Here is a 15,907-nt window from a genome sequence, read left to right as displayed (position 1 = left end):
ATTGTTTGTAGAGACAACATAGCAGCAAATTGCTAGAGCTTGAAATTATCACTTACCAAAATCTACTCTTGTTAGTATGCACTGCATTGGGTGGTCAGTTGTGTGCCTTGTCGTCGTTGCACCACTTTCATAACAAGTTGCACAGAGATCGTAATCGTAGCAAATTAAACACTTGTATCGGCGGCCTCGAAAATTTCCTTTTAAACATGCATCACAGCTGACACCTGTAAACAAATAAAGTTGCTTTAAAACAGCAATAAAAACATTTTTTTTTAAATAAAAGGCAGATTTTTTGCTATTGCCTCTCAACAACTAACAGGAGGCAGCATTCTCTGACATGTGCCACTGACAAAAGACCCAATTTTTAAATGTGATTTTGGGAGAGCTGTGTCTTTTAAAGAGATAAATACAATCTTGAATTCTTGATTTAAGATAAAGGCAGACTCAAGCACCTGAAATAACAGGTTAAGTCATAAAATCTTTGGATATACCTTCCTACAGGCACATTTACCTACTAGTATTGACTGCTTGGTTAGGAATCTTGGGCCAAACACTCTTAAAAGCTAAACAGTATAATGGCTGATTGAGAGAAAAAAATCAACAACAAGCAGCAAACCAACCACTGACAAAAATCCACTAGTTTTCAGCCTTTAGTTTCACACTTCCTAACACTAATTCTGAAGAACACCATGTGGATAAAAATTAGGACCTTTTTCCATTTTAATTAACAGAAAAAAATTAAGGTGTTTTTTTCAAGTTAGGCTGCATCAGTTCTCTCCACCCTATTTCTTTCTGAAGCTCAGTATTTGCACTGCTAGGTAGTGACACTGCATGTTCAGTGAAAGGCTTTATAAAGCTTCCAAAGGTTTTAGTTATCTCTTGCAGAAGTGTCATCGTCTTGTAATCTGTCAAGTCTAACACAAACTTTCTCCAATTGTAGCAGCAAATTAAGGGCCTCCACAAAAGAAACCAGTATATACAACCAAGCAGTATTTTGATCAACATCCTCTTTCAGCATCAGCTAAGACATGTTCTTCATAGCTTGGCACAAACATAGACAACTTTAGAGAAATAAAACTGCCAGAATGAAATAGTCACATTACCCACCTCCCTAACTTTTTTTAAGCTTAACTGCCAGAGGACTGATTTAGTTAGAGGTTATTTTTTGCATTTTTTGTTGTGCTACTCTACTCTGCAGCATCTGAACCAAAGCTTTACCAGATGTAATACAAGAATGCAACAATAAGTAACCCCTTTTAAGTCTGCTACTTGTTCAAACAATTGCATCATCACATTTAGATGAACAGTGGACAATTTTCCTTTAGTTCCTTTACCTACAGGGACAGCTTAAGACATTATCTAGTTTTTTCTAATGTCTAAGCACCATGCTTATATGAATACTGAACCTATTTCTTTAGTTGCCTCACTCAGTATCTACTTTGAAAGCATCACTATACATGAAATAGGATATTAGAAGAAAACATTTCAAGAATATTTAATAGCCTCAAAGAAGTATATTTTGAGGATGGCCCCATTACCATCTTCAAATTTTGTTTTTAAATCTTCCTCATTTGACATGCTTTTCTCTGAAGTTTCATCCATAAACTCTGAGGGATCTGTAACAAACTTTGATGATTTGGACACTGAGAGCAACCTAACTTCTGAGAACATCTGATTTTAATTCTGCAGAATGAATTTCATTGCTTCAGTTGGTTTGTTTGCTTTTTCCCCCCGATATAGACCTACAAAATTTTACCTATACAGCACCCATATCTCCCTAACAATCCATACTATAAACAAAACACCAGTTACTGGCAGCACTGCAAGTCTTTGTTGCTTACTAAACTTTTTAGAAAACAGCTGACCACCAACTTAGACATACTGAAATGAGCAGACTAGTTTAACCTAGAAACTGTCAGATACAAACAGCTTTCCAGATGAAGGATTAAGCCATGGTTCTCCAATTAGTAATTTTTTACCACTTTTTTCTTTTCAGCTCAAAACAGTTGATGTAACGCAGATGTAAGCCTCTTTACAACAGTTAAACTGCTCCTGTCACATGTTCTCTCAAACATCTAGATTGTTCCTACTTGAACACAGACATATTTTTAAGAAGTTTCCATTTACATGTTTTCTTCATGCCAATACTTCTCCATATCATTCCAAACTGCAACCCCATATAATTTGTTATACTAACTTTGGAGAAAATCAGCTGTAGACATAATCACAACATAATGTTCTTATTTAAAACTCAAGAACATTTGCAATGGAAATGTACAACAACAAAGCCTTCAAACAACAGATGAATATTCCTTCTTAGGAATGGTTATCAGAAACTCTGGTAACCAATTCAAACAGAAAAACTAACATTACCATAACACATCACTACGGCTGGTAAAGTCAGACCAAGAGAATAATGAAGTTATAGGAGACAGCACACTTTCCACATTTCTCAGGGTTAATATTTTCCCACAACTACCACATCCTCCCATTCGAAAAAACAGGTTGACAGTAGGGGATCACTACATTACTTTTGTAACCTTTTGTGTAGCAGAGAATGCAAACCACAAAAGGGAAAACGATAATTAAATTAAATGCCTGCATTTGGGAGCTAAACCCATGCTGAAATCCCTAGACTACTCCTGAATCCAGTATGACCTCTTTTCCAGAGGTCACATCACTTATTCTTCTCTTTTTACAACATTCTCAAAGTCATGTCCGTTAGTTTTTCCTGTTGTTCTTCAAGCCAATTATTTTACTGCCAAATCTCACCCATCTATCCAACCTGAGACCTGGAAACTGAAATACCCAGGCAAATAATGCCCTCCCACCCTATTCTTTCTACTATAAAGACTTTTTTCCTTATCAAAGCTTTGGTTTTATTTTTAATTTCTTCTACTTTAATCTTTCCATCAACTGAAATTCTAGGAGTGCATTTCTTTTCCCTGCACAAACCCCAAACACATGAAGATAATATATTCCTGTCAGCACAGCATGTCTTTCACCAAACGCCTATCGAAGATTTCCCTGCATTTACCTTATATTTGCAAATACAGCTGGTATTACCAATAATGTCACACAAAAAAGTGTGCTGCTGCAGCCAAGAAGGCCAATGGGATGCTGGGCTGCATCAAAAAGGGCATCACCAGCAGAGATAAAGACGTCATCATCCAACTATACTCAGCGCTTGTCAGGCCACACCTAGAGTACTGTATACAGTTCTGGTCCCCGCTACACACAAAAAGGATGTGGACAGGCTGGAAGGGGTCCAGAGAAGGGCCACCAAGATCATCAAAGGACTGGGAAGCTGCCATATGAGGATAGGCTGGGAGAACTGGGTTTGTTCATCCTTGAGAAAAGGAGGCTCAGAGGGGATCTCATCACCATGTACCAGTACTTAAGGGGTAGCTACAAAGAAGATGGAGACTCCCTTTTTACATGGAGTCCCATGGAGAGGACAAGGGGGAATGGGCACAAGTTGCTCTTGGGGAGATTCCAATTGGACACAAGAGGGAAATTTTTCACACTGAGAACACTCAACCATTGCAATAGTCTCCCCAGGGAAGTGGTTGATTTGGCCACGTTGGACACCTTTAAGATTCATCTGGACAGGGTGCTGGGCCACCTTGTCTCGACTGTGCTCTTCCTAGAAAGGTTAGACTAGATGATCCCTGAGATCCCTTCCAATCTCAGATTCTGTGATTCTGTGAATAATGTCAGATTAAACCGGATGCATCCATATTAATCACAGGTTTTGAGAAGAAAACATGGTCTGGAAAGGTTGACTTTGAAGTGAGTAACAGAAGCAAACGATCAACCAAAAGAGCCTGAAAAATGCATGACAAGGGTTTAGATACTCAGCATACATTTCATGCAAGTCAGAAATGCTGACTTTTTTAAAAGAATCCTTGAATGAAATCCAATTAAACCTGAATGAATTGCTGTTCCATGAGAACTTCTGATTCACCTTTTGCAAAACAATGATTTGGAATGATCAGAGTAAGAAACAACCATTTCAGCTACAGATTACATTTTCATTGTCATAGACGATAGAATTGGCTTCCTCAAATTTTCTTCTACTTTGTTATTACTATACAAGTACCCATATACACTGCATGACATCCACCCCACACATCTAACTGAAACCTGGCTGCTCACTGACAAAGAACGCTAGGGTTTTTAATGCAACACTCTTCCGCTAGAGGGTAGCATTGTGCTAAAAGCCTAAGGAGCTTTGTTCACTTTAATTATCAAACTCCAAATTGGAAAAATTTCTTCAGCAGATTTCCCTCACAATATCAACAGTCTCAGTTTCTCCAGCTTCACATTTTGAGTGAAATGAATCAGGAGATACCTAACAATCCCATTAATGTTTTACCCCTTCAATACAAAATTCTTACTACTTTTATGTCAAGTCATCCCACATCTTCCCCTAATCCAGGTCAATGACTTCATGGAAGATATTATTACACAAGCATTTTATATGTAGTATGCTGAATAGTGATGTTAGAAAACAAACAAAACAAAAACCCACAAACCCAAAACAATTCCCAACACCTTTCATACTTTGATCCTGATAGCCAAAGATAATTTGCTTTTATGACAGAATTGTTTTTGCTAGGAATTAAAATGAAAGCAACTTCCCCTAGGTTTAACAGGAAGACAAAAGGGAGCATATACTCTCATTTCATAATATAGAGAATATCACTGAACACATCAGGATTTTACAATTACAAGCAAAGCTAAGGTATAACATCAATTAAAGTATCCTGAATGTCCTGAGCCATTACTGCCTTGGATAGACACCCATGTGTAACAGGGCAAAGAGTATTTTCCCCACCTGGCCTCCTCAGATAATATGGGCCATCAGAATAATAATATTAAAAGCCCAATAATCTGACCCAGTTAAAATGACCTGAGAAACTGTGGCAAACTCAGGAGTTTTTTTTTTCCTTATGAAGAACATATAGTCAAAGATAAGCTATATAGAGACACTCCAGCTCCTGCCTCCAGCTATGTGAGCTGCTAAACTTCATCAATACTTCGGATGTATCATTTATTTTTTACATATTTCAGAGAAAATACCATCCACTAATCACTAGAAAACATTCAAAACACATATGAAACCTGCATCTGAAGTATTCAAACAGTGAAGACAGCAACATTTAGCTCCCGAGAGCATCATTTAATCCTTGTGCTAACCCTGAGAATTAAACTCCTTTGTTTTAGCAACACATTGGAAGACATTAGACTCGTGTAGTTTCACCATTTAACATTCCTGCCAGCAGATGAATATCCAAAACCCAGCCTTCCAACCTGTAATTCAGGTACTGTTTTTAATTCATCCATGATCAGAGTGAGGATCACTGTTGTGGGTTGTTGGTTTTTTTTTATGTCCAACACAAACACAAAACTAGCCTGTCAATGTTTTCTTCTCCAGGATGAAAATGCCAGTTACTTAAGCATTTCTTCCTACCTTAATTGAAGTAATAAAGGGGTTCACCCTTCTCAAAGACTGACAGAATTACCTGCAAGAATTTCAGGAGGATTGGACAAACGTTAAGGTTTCTACCTTTCAAAATTACCTTTCAAAAACCCTAGCTTAAGCATTCAAGTGAAAAAAAAAAAGTTGTGCTGCCTCTTTTGTGGTACAAAAGGTTGCAACCTGTGCACTGCATTTTATTTTTATATTCTGAAGATCATAAGTAACACTACTATTACTAGGCACCTGATATACTTCAGTGTAAGATACTCTTTCAGTGGGTTTGTTTGCTTAATACATTTGCTTGACATCAACTATCTCATCTGTAGTTTACATACCACATGGCAACCCCAGGCCTTAAAGCAAGGGATTCTACTTCAGTGGTTCAGTTGTTTCTAGGACTGAAGATAGGAAAATACACATAATTCAGTAACATTAAAAAAAAGAAATGCCAAGTGTTTTAGTTTAATAGCTTCACCTCTTAATGCAGAGTGCTGCCTAATTTGAGAGGTTCATTTCTAGGAACACAAACTTCTGTTGTTTCTGTGAAAGAACTTCAGCCAAACCATAGAACTTTGATTTTTCTTAGTTTTGTCTCATGTGTTTACTAAAGCAGATAGTGAAAAGAAACAATAAGACCTACAGCACACAGCATGCTCCATGACCCTGGCAGCTCCAAGTGCTGAACAGAAAATTCACACCCCATACTCTTCGAGTAACTAAAAATGCTTCACCCCCTCACACATCCCATGTGCAACAGGGCTGAACATGCAATATCCTCCTACAGCCGAGTTGGAAGAAGCATCAACCAGACTAGCATGTCTGCAAAAAGAACTAGTAGGATTAAAGCTGCAGGCAGAGATGATGTTGACTTGGAATTGGAAATAAAGGGGGCAGGGAAGGGAGGTAATCAGGCCTACCTTAGACCAGAAAGGCAAAAAGCCTTTTGTTTTCTGAACAGTGCTCCTCCTTCCTCTCCAGAGCCTGGAGTAGAAACAGATCCCCCCGAACCCTGTCATCTCCCTGTCATCAACAAGTTTCATAAAGGCCACTTTCAGCGTGTCTGGTACTTGCCTACAGCTGGTCTAAAAAGAAAGAATCAAGCAGTATGGCTGGCCCAGCAAGTTCCAGCCTTGGTCCTAACACAAGCACCAGTCAGCCTGCTACTAAAAGGAGCTTCTCCATTTTTACTTTCATATCCCAAGTTGTTTAAGTTATCCACAGAACAGTTTCAGGCACCTAGGGCACCAGGAACAAGTGATTAGCAAGCACTGCAAAACATGACCAACAACACACACGAATCATGCACGGGAGGGTGGGGCACACAGAGAGATAGCTCCCCACAGCAACAGCCTGCCTTTCCCATGAAACTGTCCTTTTCTCTCTGGAATTCCCCGATTCATTCGTTTGCCATGCCTTCCAATTCTGACACCACATCAAGAACTTCACACAGCTGACTACCTCATATCTCTGTTCCAGATGTGCAATAGAATACATGCCTATTTCATCCTCAGAGCAGGCCATCCTGTGCACAGAGGCAGTCAGGGAGGAGTGTCCCAGACAACCTAGCATCTGGCGAGGTAATTAAACTTATCTTAAGGCCTATGTGTAAGGGATGAGATAAAGTAGTGATAGTTAGCTTCATTTTGCCGCTTCCTAACTTGAATTTGTAACCTTTATAAGTCAGTCCATCCATTTTTATTTGCTTACATAAGTTATTTTACTAAAGTAGTACTAAAATCAGCTGAAGAACATGACCAGCATTTATATTTCCCTAAAACACCATCAAAAATTCACTGAATACTGAAAAAGTCACTCAACATCTCTTTTCCAGATCCAGCTTTGAGAGGAAGATCACAATATCCAAGTGTAACAAGTAGGGTGGTTTTTACTCCTTCGAAAAACATATTGAAATGCTAACACAGTACTTGTAGTTCAACATCTTAATAAAAAAAAATCCTAATTATTCTTACTTTAGGATTTACTATTCTCACAGGCAGATTCAACTTCTCTCATATGTACCGATCATACTGCCCATTATATGGCATCCCTTGACACCAGTGACATTTATACAGCAGGTCCAAGAACAACTTCAACACCATTGATGCAAATATAAATATCAATTGAACATTTTAATTTTTAAAAATAGATCCCAGAAACACTGGTGGTTTCACTACCACCTTAGCTGAAAATGGCTGAAAGAGGGAAGTTGTCTTCTTACAACCCGAGAGAGATGACGTAATGGCCAACCATAAACTCTGTGCATGCAACTTCCTTTTAAATATCACCCTTTCCAAAAAAATTCCAAGCAAACAAAAAATTATCAATATGAGTTTATTGATCACAGTCCAAAAATCATTGTAAAGTTTATTTGCCCAAGGGCCAAATCACTGAAAAAGGAGATTCTATACAATTACTTCTGTAAGATTAGGTTTAAGTATCCCTCATTTATTCTGACCTGAAATAGGCCAAAATAAGTTCTCTACAAGTACACATGACCCTCAGTTCTTGTTAACATTAAACATATATTAGCTCTACACAATAAAAAGAGCAACCACTTTCTTTGTGAAGATTTTACATACAGATCTGCAGATCTTTCGTCTCTCTACATGTGCTGCTGGGACACCACGCACATCAGCCAGAAACTGCTCTAGAGGCTGCTGAAGACTCTGGACTTACTATCTAGATGTCATTTAATGAAAAATCACTATACAGCCTATAATGCAAAAAACCTACTTTCCTGACAAACTAGGTAGAGCACCCTCCCATCCTCCATAATACAGAACAAACTTGTCTACACTGAAGAGAAGACAGACAAAACAATGCACATCCCTGTGTCAAAATACAGAAAGCAAGCATGAATGAAAAAGGATTTTAACATACAAGTCCTGGGAAACTCCTTCAGATGAGAAAGCAGCTGCAGGAGACCAATTCTCAGAACATTTTTAACTAGCCTACTCTGTTTCCAGCCAAGGAATTCTGGTTAGCAAAATAAAAAACCATGGAATCCACCTTTATCAGAGGACAGCTATCATGTCTGAAACCTCCTAGAGTAATATTTGCTCTGCCTTCTGTTTTATCACTTTTGCAACTTACTGGGAACACCACAAAACAGAAACAAGCTACTTTCTTCAGATATATTAGCCCAAAACAAAAAACAGAGAACATATTTAATATTTACTGACAATCTATTGTTTTCTAGGCTTGATATCCTCAGACCCTTCAATAACTGTTCTTTAATTTCAGGCACAAAACTAGGTTACAGTTTTAAGTCCTGGCCTCCTACAGCACAGAGATGTTTTCATTCAGAGTAGCACAGACTTCCAATATTTTCAACAAAAAAATGTCAAGTACCTTCTCTGATTAGAGTACTATATTTAGCATATCTAAACATTTAGAATACAGCAGAATTCTTAACCTGTCATGAGAAGTGATTCACAGTGAAAGGTTTTGCCAGACATGCTTAAGACTTAAAGTAGAACTAGGAACAGTGTACATTGCAAGGATTTTTGATCAAGCAGATTTGGATTTATAACTTAATATTCGATACTGTGTCCCACATATCCCTTATCATTCAATTAATATAACTTGACCATCAAAACCACCACAACATGAAAGCCTGCTAGTGTACTGTAAACACATTAAAATCAAACAAATTGCAACACATTTATCAGAGCACAGGAAGTTTGTAATGTGGCAGCAAAGGGAACTGGCACCAGACATGATCTTATTTAACAACTCTGTTAATCTGAAAAACGGCAAACAGCATGTGAATTCTATTAACAGAAAAATACTTAAACTGACAAAGCTGTAAACAGTGCCAGAGCAAGAAAATAACTGCGCAAGGCTAAATCCCGTATCTAGTAAAATCAATGGCAAAGTTTTTAAGATAAGACAGAACCAGGTTTCTGAGTTTCTTTCAGGACTGAAGAGACAACAGAAATATGCAGCTCAGGCAAACACCAGCTGAAAGACAATTGGGCTGGAGGTGAAGAACATCATACACAAATGAGTTTTATAGGTGTAAGAAACATGGAGTCATGCTGAGCAAATCTTAAAAATAAGTTTGACAGAAGAACAGATAATTCTCTGTTGAGCCCTGCAAGGATTAAGAGGTAGTTGCCTCAGAAAATAAACCTTTGCATATTTTGGTTTAGTGTGTTATTTAAGAAGAGTGACCAAAAAAACCCTGAAAAACAAACAAGGAGAAAAAAGACACATGCCCGATCAAGCATGGTAGAGAACTGAGCAGCATGGCTCAACTGAGCAGTGAGGTTGAAGTGCTTGAAGACTTGATAGTCCTGACTCCTTTTTCTATGAGCTGCTGTTTCAGGCAGATAAGAGAAGAACATCAGTACTCAACACACCTGGCAGAGGCAAAATTCATCAGTTTTCCTTGTAAATTCTTACCTTTGCAGAAATTAAATACTTAACAGAAATTGAATACTCTATTTAGGTACACCCTGTGCATAGCTCTAGTGTCTGGAATACACACTCAGCTTTTACTCCCTTTTGCACTATCAGACTCACTCTGCATCCTCGTAAACGTTCCTATTGACAAATGCCGCAACCTTTTCTCCCCTGCAGCACAGAGAAGAGGTAAGATTTAGCACAGGCAGCAATGCAGGAAGCAGGCAGCACTGGCTGGGCAACCACATAGCTAGAAGTGAAAGACAAAGGTTTTCATGCAGCAAGTGTTCCAGGTCTTCTTGCACTAATGCATTGTGATTACATTACATATCTCACAATAGCCAAGACTTACAGTAAAGACTTGCACAAGGTGGTCTGGAAATATACAGACTTTTCACTTCAGGAAAACACATCCAGAAAGCAGCTGGGAGAGGGACAGAAAGAAGAACAAGGGGTTCTCCTCTTCACTAAAGAAAGCAGCAATGTCTGAATCACGGCAGGCAGCCATATCTAGATTCCCTATCACCCAACTATGTTTACAGAGAGGAGCACAAGAACACTTTCAAACTTCCAGCCTACCTTCAAAATCACCATTCTGAATGGTACCACAATGTCATAGAAGTAAATTATCTTTCCTGAACACCACAAGAGGTCTAGGAACTTGTAAAAATTATAGGATTTCTCTGAACACAAGACAGAATGATACGTAAATTTTTAAAAATGGCAATAGGCGGTTAAAAACCTACAGTATGTTCATTTAAGTCAGTAGCAGTGTTCTACCCTGGGCTTTCTTGGGCATTTTTCTTACTATGAACATAAACAGACTGCCTTGGCAACCACTTTTACTCCCACTCTTTGTTACAGAGAACAGCTTCTCAGGCTGGTAACATGCCTGCAGAAACTACAATTGCTCATGATGTGAAAGCTACACCAGAAAAGTGCTGTGGGAAATGAATTAACTTAAAGCAGAGAAGGTTTCATGCCTGGTTCGGTCAGGCTTTGAGTTTGTTCATTCCTCTCTCCCCTTCTTTCCAGTTCTCCATGGCACATACTTCTTTGCTAATTGCTCATACGTTCCCTAGATTGGCAACCCAGCCACTTGCCAGCCATACCAAATGCCTGCCTTTCTCTTTCTTCCTCTCATTAGGAAGAGTTTCATTTAGTTTTATTACTTGTAGTTTTTTTCTTCTCCTCTTATACCAAATATACATAAAAAACCAAGGACTACCAGAATATAACCTTCTGAACACTTCCCTGACAGTCCCATCCATCCTTTACACATGCATCCAGCTTACTTTTCAGAATAATTTACTAACCATCCTAACAGAAAATGAGTCAGATCATTTTCCTAAATAGCTTTCAATCACTAAACACTAAAAGCATCACTGATTTACCGATCACAGTTCAAGAATCTTCAGTAGTCTTTCTACTGTAATTTTACTGTAATTAGCTCAATCTCTTAAACAAGACTTTTCTTTTAACGTTAAAAAAACCTGCTTTAAAAAGATATTTCCATTCAAACCTGCCCTCAAAGTAAACCTGATTCTCAGGAAAAACACTACACCATTGGATTTTAATCCAGCACACTAAAACAGAAAGCATCACATGGGACAAATAAAAAAAAAATTTAAGTCTGTCAGACCAGGTAACAAGGGACCAATTTACTGTAGAAAACATAAGTTACTCAGCCTCACAATTATTTTGCCATAAAATCCAAATCATATTAAGAAATTTAAGAACAGGAAGAGAGAGTTCATTTTTATTCCTAGAACTGAGAGCAGCCACCTACAATTTCAAAGAGAGAGAAAAAAATCAACCTCTATTTTTATCTGTATAGAAACTGAAGATACATTAAGATCAGTATATACAGCACCTATTTTTAATTGGTGGGGGAAACAACAACTCTGAAAAAAAAAAAACCAATTGCTGTGCTTTCAATGTAACTGTTTTGTTACAGGTAGAAACACTCAAAGGCAGGATAAAGACCAAAAAGTTAGATTATTGTTCTATCATGCCAAAACTGATCTCTCTCAAATCCTCATGTTAGATGAAGCAAATTGCCAAGCACTCTGACTTACACCACAGGGGTCAGACAGGTACCACAATTCCCACCACCTTGCTCCAGACAAAAGCCTTCTGCAGCCCCTCATCCTTACTCTGAACAGGAGACAGTCCTAGAGCAAGGCGGAATGACAAGACATGAATTAAACGACGTCAAAAACATTTGGAAAAACACATTTACATAATGGATCAACAGCCAGGCAAAAACAGTATGAAACTTACAGTTGCAGAAGAATACTTAGTACAGGAACCTAATTTAACGATTGAACAACAACTACAAAACTTTAAAAAAAATCTGATCTCCAAATTTTTAAAATTCTGTGGGAAATAAAGCTTTAACAGAAAAGACATTTTTCTAAATGAAAACAACAGACAGCAATCTAGAGAGGTGTTTATCTGCTGAATTTTAAGAATAAAGCAGTTGCCTAATAATACAGTATTTTATTAAAACAGGTAAAACACACCTCACTTTGTAATTTAAGAAAACAAGGATAGGGAGCATCAAAACCCATTAGCTCTCACTACTCCTTACTATAGGCTGAGATGCCACACTGAAGTTACAAAATCCATGAAACAGTATTTTAAGGATAAGGGAAAACCAAGTTTTTAATGATCTGCCTATAGAAAAAAATTAGGGCTATTATATGAAGATACTGCTGAAGAAAACAAATAATGAAGCGGGGGAAGGTGGAGACAGATATTTTCACTGCGTCTTGAAAACACAGACATGCTGCATCCGTAACACTAAACACCACAACTTTTTGTTTACATTCCCACTGGACTCCACCTGAATTCCACACTGAAAGGTAGTTTTTGCCCACTGGACTGCTGAACTATTTCAAGTTCTCAGATGTTTATGAGCAAAAACACTCACCCTCATACTTGCATCTTCTGTAGTTAGTACCTTCTTTAAACACAAGTATTTTTAAGACTGCCTCACTGCACACTGTGACGGATTCTCGAGTTTAATTTGGGAATGCATGTCAAGCACAGTTTTGCCACAAACAGCACAGCCCTCTTGTCTACAGATACCCATAACTGAGGTTGGATACGAGTGGGAAACTCTCTCAATTTACCTTGACAGTCTTCAAGGTGGTGTCACTGAGGAGCAGGGATGAAGAGATACCTTCAGCCCATTCAGCAGGACTGAATGTCCATATTCCTGGTATAACTTTAAGCCAACTGTTATTTTAACAGGTTTTCTCAGCTCTCTATCGACTGTTACAACACACCAGCTCCTACAGGAAACAGTAAGTGTTAACTACTTTCCTTCCAGACTCTTCTGCATGTGATAGAGCTGGCAGCTACCTTACTTAACCAATATACCTCTCAGCAGAGCAGTGACACTCAAGAAGCAATTCAGCACGTCTTTTCTTGCCGAAGTTTACAATTCTACATTAATCTTCCAGGAAGAAAGATATGAACTGCACCTAAAATACTGTCCACATAACATATTTTACAGGTAGAGTTTTGAAGCTTTTTTGGATTTGCAGACATCTTCCAGTGCAGGTAACTGACACACATACAGCAACTGGGAGCCGAGGGTACAGCCAGTAGTGAGTCCCTTTTTCTTGCATGCAATTAGAAGACACCTTAAAATTGTTGGAGGAAAACAGAAGGAGTCACAACCCTATTAATTACACACAACTTCTTTGGCCTTCTTTACCCCTAAAGTTTGCTTCATCTTGAATATAGGTAATCAGATCATTTGAAGTATTTCCTCTGTAGTTTCTCATTTCTGAGACATTCCTCAGAGCCACAGCACCTTCTCTAGAGTTCCTGGATTAACTGGAAGAAACTACAGTATGGATCTTTATAACTGCTATACACTGCCAAGACCTACAGATGCTTAGCACTATGAAAGAGCGTGTAGGCAGTGTCATCTTACAGATTCAGGACATTTAATGAGATGTCATATTATACAAGTTAAGAACGTGTCTCCTTTCTTCAAAAGCATTTATTTGTAAATAAGGATATTAGAAGAAAGGGAAAATAGGTTTGGAAGAAGCTGAACACAAAGTCTAATGCAATCATGACAAACAGGATTCATCAGCTGCTAAAGTGAAATATTCGCTCTGAAAAAATACATCATGGTATTCCTCAAAGCTAGAGTCTGGAGTCCTGCACCTCAATTAATTATCACCCCAAAGTACTTTATTCTTGGATAGGTAACTGTATTCTGGCATGTAGTTCTCAACACTCCACTCCTTCAAGCTTTCTGTCACTTTCCTTTAAGTCCTACTGCTTCCAGGAACAAAATACTAACTGAGCTTTGAGGTACATTGAGAATGACACGTCCCAGTAACTGCCTCCAATATGAAGAGCTGGATAGTATCATAACAGACTACAAGGCAACCTCAAAGCCTACTGAAATGTGACATCATCAGTTGCAGTTTAGAATTCGCATCCTGCAAATCCTCTGCTTCCAAGTAGACTTCGGACAGCAGTCTGCAATAACACAAGAATGTTATCTACAGCAACCTCTACCACTACAAACTTGACTAGTAACAGTCAATTATTCTAAGGAATCTTCTCTTACAAAGCCACTCTTCTACAGCAAAATCTCAAGCTGTTTTCTCAGCTCCTCACAGAAGTCTTCCAGAATGAGAAACACTTGATATGCCGTTAGATCCCGCCTGACCATTCACAGGCCTTATGCCAAAACAACCTGGGAAAAGATACTTGCACATCACAGCATCCATTCTTTCTGTATTCAGGAGGACAAATAGGTTTAGTCACCTTTGCAGTTTTCCAAAATTGAAGATAACCAGGGGAGAAGAAAGCTGGAGAATGTGTCTGACCTCCTCCTGACTCAAGAGACTCTGCACAGCTTCTACTCTGTCTTCTTAAATCTGTAAGGCAACTAATTAACAAATACAAGTCTAAACAATTTTTAAAAATTGGTCATGGTTTACAGCAGAAGTAACCAACTTCCATCTATACACTCAGAGATCAAACTACACTTACTGGCATTTTCATCTTACCAGTACAAACAATAGTAGGGGACAGGTATGGAATTAAGATCATCTGAGCTATCTTATGCACATCCAGATTAAAAAAAATTTAGTCTTGATGTAAAAAGGTCTGCATTCTCTACTGCTTACTTCTGCAAAGCTTAGGTGTCTTTCTTCAAGTGCATCCTGAATTATCTTCCCCAACCCTACCTCATTTTCCACAGCTAGGTTTAGGGACAGAGTCTACTCTGGACACGTGAAAAATTAACAGTAATTCAGGTGCTTAAGTCAGTGACCTTATTCACTTTCGGAAAGTGAAAAGAAAGTCAGAAGAAACTTCGAAAACTGAAGTGGTAGACCTGTGCGTGTCCAGTTGGGACCTACATTCTACCACTATTACTCTTGGTGAAGCTGCCCTCACAGACCCAATTTCATCAGTGAATCACAAGGTGATTCTCACTACAGTAATTTTCGACTTGCAGAGACAATCCACACCTCAGCTTACATACGGACATAGAGATAATACCTGTACACTCAATACTGTCTTTGTTAGGCACATCTCATTGTTACTGCCTATGTTAAAAGCATATGCAAATATTTGCAATAATTCAAACATTTACTTTGTTGAAGTGAAAGTGAGGTGATGGTATCCTGAGCACAGACAAGCCTTTGTGCCCAAACCACAGATTTCTTCAGAGATAATTCCATTCCAACTATCACAAACGAAAGTCCAACCAACAAAGGTTTGTAGTCAGACTCCCAAAAGTTACAAATTCATTCTAGGTGAAGTCCAATTTCTAAGCATATACGGCTAATACATATACAAACTGATAAGCTATGCAAAAAATGTATTACCAGTAAAACTGAACATTGTTTCTTACCAGGATTATTTACTTGGAAGTAAAGACAGAAGTTACTGACAATCACACTAAGTCCTTATGTGACTATAACCTATGGCATTTGACCTTGAAAATCTTGTATTATCTATTGCTGCTGGAGC

The 15,907-nt window shown here is 38.3% G+C and overlaps 2 protein-coding genes across 6 annotated transcripts in view; one reads left to right on the top strand and one right to left on the bottom strand.

The window, feature by feature from the left end:
- The window catches only part of FUT10 (fucosyltransferase 10), a 91,274-nt gene that overhangs the window by 27,277 nt on the left and 48,090 nt on the right, over nt 1-15,907 (top strand). The window lies entirely within an intron of this gene.
- LOC104046023 (E3 ubiquitin-protein ligase KCMF1) overlaps nt 1-15,907 on the bottom strand; it is a 53,605-nt gene that overhangs the window by 28,036 nt on the left and 9,662 nt on the right. For 3 of the 5 annotated variants that reach the window (XM_064438803.1, XM_064438804.1, XM_064438807.1), the window contains one exon: nt 57-224. In XM_064438803.1, the coding sequence (XP_064294873.1) occupies nt 57-224 (168 nt within the window). Of the gene's footprint in view, nt 1-56; nt 225-11,970; nt 12,046-14,692; nt 14,817-15,907 lie in introns of those variants that run through there. The other 2 variants (XM_064438806.1, XM_064438805.1) reach the window with 2 other exon arrangements.

The sequence above is a fragment of the Phalacrocorax carbo genome, chromosome Z (assembly GCF_963921805.1).
Source record: "Phalacrocorax carbo chromosome Z, bPhaCar2.1, whole genome shotgun sequence".
In the NCBI taxonomy this organism is placed as follows: Eukaryota; Metazoa; Chordata; class Aves; order Suliformes; family Phalacrocoracidae; genus Phalacrocorax; species Phalacrocorax carbo.
This window is presented reverse-complemented; position numbering and strand designations above follow the sequence as displayed.